Source organism: Lathyrus oleraceus, chromosome 3 (genome assembly GCF_024323335.1).
Source record: "Lathyrus oleraceus cultivar Zhongwan6 chromosome 3, CAAS_Psat_ZW6_1.0, whole genome shotgun sequence".
Lineage (NCBI taxonomy): Eukaryota > Viridiplantae > Streptophyta > Magnoliopsida > Fabales > Fabaceae > Lathyrus > Lathyrus oleraceus.
In genome coordinates, this window is record NC_066581.1 from 78473248 (window position 1) to 78475995 (window position 2748).

The following is a 2748-nucleotide window of genomic DNA, read 5'->3' on the forward strand; positions in this document are numbered from 1 at the left end:
TTGTAGGACCTTGTTTGTCTTGTGGTGAGCTTTTGGATAATTGTTGGACTGTCTTTGTATTGTAGGATGACCTTTCAGCTAGGCAATGTTGGCCGCAATTTCGCATTAGGTCCTGCTTGCTTATGCTCACAACAGATTATGACTTGGACATTGACAACAAACTTAAGGCTTTAGTTTCATGGTATGTCAACAACACTTCATGTCTTGTGCATTGATGGTGTTTCTTGTTGGTTATGACTTGGTTGAGAGGTTTGGTTAATTGTTGCTTCCAGCTAGTCAACAGGTTTAGGTTTCCAATGCCTTCCAAATCACTTGTCTCTATTCTTTTATTGCAGATCTGGTGGTCATGTTGTTTGGTGATGATGGATTGCATTTGCCAAGTTATTTCATGCTGTTTTGGACTGAACAGCTTGCCTGCTTTCACTAAGAACCTTGGCTGCATGGCTTGGTTTCAATTCCCATATGTAAGATCAAATTGTTATCAGCTAGTTCCATGCCCATTCATACTGATTAATGTATCCCATAAGCTATGATTTATGTTATGATTGCCTTGAGTGCATTGCATGGCTGACTGTTTCTGTCTTGGTTTTGCAGCAGGTTCAATGTCCATTTCCTGATTGATTTTTTTAGCATGTGGTTATGGTATGCCCTCTATAGAAACTATAACTGTTCTCCACAATGAATAACAGAGGTCATAAACATCTTAGTCTTCGTCTTTGCTCCATACAGGGGACATATGTCCAACACTGTCAGTCACAGCGCTGGTTCCTTTTTCCAAATTAATTAGAGGATCAGATTCACCTTCCCTTGCCTGGGATGCTAGTGTGGCAGCTTCAACGGCTTTTTGCTGATTCTCAAGAGTACAATAGTAAGAATATAGAATCATCCCAACCATGGCCAACAGAATACCCATGATGTTTCTCCAGCTGAATGGATCGTGGAGCAAAGTATAACCAAATGCCAATACAAGGCATGTCTTTAGGTGTCCAAGAACCTGATAGGTGACTGGAGATGTCTTTCCAATTACAAGAAATGTGCTAAAATTGACAGAAATTGAGATGAGGCATGAAAGAACTATGAAAACCGTCGCTTGCGTTGTGTACTTGAAAGCAAATACATTTTGACTGGTCAAAAGTTTATCCAGATAGGGACCAGAGATTAACAGGGTTGTTGCTTGGTATGGACATGATTGATAAAGAAGCTGGGTGGACTATGGAACTGTTATGACTGAAACATGATTTGTTCAGTAGCAGGCTAGCACCTACAACAAGGTAGTGTCATGGTGCATTGATGCTTCACTGTAGTTGATACCTTGGAGGGTGGTTTGTTTTCACTGCAACCTGACTGCTGACTGTTGTTTTGATGCAGGTCCGGTAATCATGTTGTTTGGCAAAAAATATGCATAGTGTGGATACAAAAGCATTTGGTGAAGGAAACCTCTGCTGCACACGACTCCTTCTGCACTATCCCATGCTAGCTACAGGACCTTGGTGGCTGCATTTGGCATGTCTAACTGCTGTGCCTTGGTTAAAAAACTTATTTGAAAGGATTAGCTTGGTTGTGCTATGACAGGTACCAATGGATGGTATGCTAATCCATGGCCATTTCCTGCATGATGATGATGATGATGTGATGTTGTTGCAAAGCAAGATGTGACCTAAGCTGTGACAACAATAAGGGTTAAACTGTTATTGAGCTCCTTGGTCAAATTTCAACTGTTTTATCAATATTTCCAGCACATATATAACAAAGAGTTGCAACTTCTGTATTGCCAGCCCCCATGAGTTTTAAAGCAAGTGTGTCACAAAGCATAGTCCATTCATCTCTCTGAGCAAAACTGCAAAGAATAGCAAGGGTTTCCTTCCAGAACTTTAGAGGCCTAGTGTTCACAAGGCTTAAGAGATCATTGCTCACCATCGCTGATACAACCTTTAAGTATGGTGATCGGTTCTTCTTAAGGTATTAATCAGCACCAAGAGTTGGTAATGCAGGGTCAGAAACTCCACTTCCTAGGGCTATTAGGTATATTGATATGTAAAATAAATGGAAACTGATTTTGAATATCTGATTCACATGGCACTCCGTTTGTTTCAGGAAAAAAAAAGGAAGTGAGCTGACAGGGATAACATCACCAAGCCTATGATGAAAACAAACTGGAATATGATGCAAGTGAGATATCTTCCCAAGTATGAGTCACTAAGAAAAGCTCCAATTAAAGAGAAGAAATAAGTGGTTCCCATCCATATGCTAAATGTGCTTGCTGCCTCAACATTAGTTTGTTTCAATACTAATTTTGAGAAGAGAACCAAATTTGCTTCAACTCCAGAGAAAGCCAATGCAATCAGTCCTTGATTCACTAACAACAACGATGCACTCCTCCATCTACCAGTCCTAGCTTTCAAAGCAGGTTTTCCATAAAAAATCAACGGATTCATCTCCTGTGCAAGAATTGATACACTTCTCCTCATGCTTGTAAACTTCAATAACCTGAGAGCTAGAATCTTCTTCGTTTCCGTCCATTGTTCGTCAAAGACTGCACTAGATAGGGTTTAGGGATGCAAAGAGGTTGCGTTGACTTTGGTCAAAGTTGACCAAAGTCAACAATTGGTCAAAGTTCATTTTTTGTATTTTTCTTGTAAATGGAATTCAATGGACAATTATGGGTGAATTTTAGGGTTTGGGGAATTTGGGTTGACTTTGGTCAAAGTTGACCAAAAAGTCAACTGTTGACCAAAGTCAACAATTGGT

The 2748-nt window shown here is 40.1% G+C and overlaps 1 protein-coding gene across 1 annotated transcript; it reads right to left on the reverse strand.

The window, feature by feature from the left end:
* Positions 1-697: 697 nt before the first annotated feature.
* LOC127129773 (UDP-xylose transporter 2) lies at positions 698-2520 on the reverse strand. The gene is made up of 2 exons (XM_051058900.1): positions 2488-2520; positions 698-1210 (listed from the first exon to the last, which is right to left on the reverse strand). Exons 1-2 carry the CDS (start codon positions 2518-2520, stop codon positions 704-706), a joined length of 540 nt encoding a protein of 179 aa, XP_050914857.1. The 3' UTR covers positions 698-703.
* Between the last annotated feature and the right edge of the window lie 228 nt (positions 2521-2748).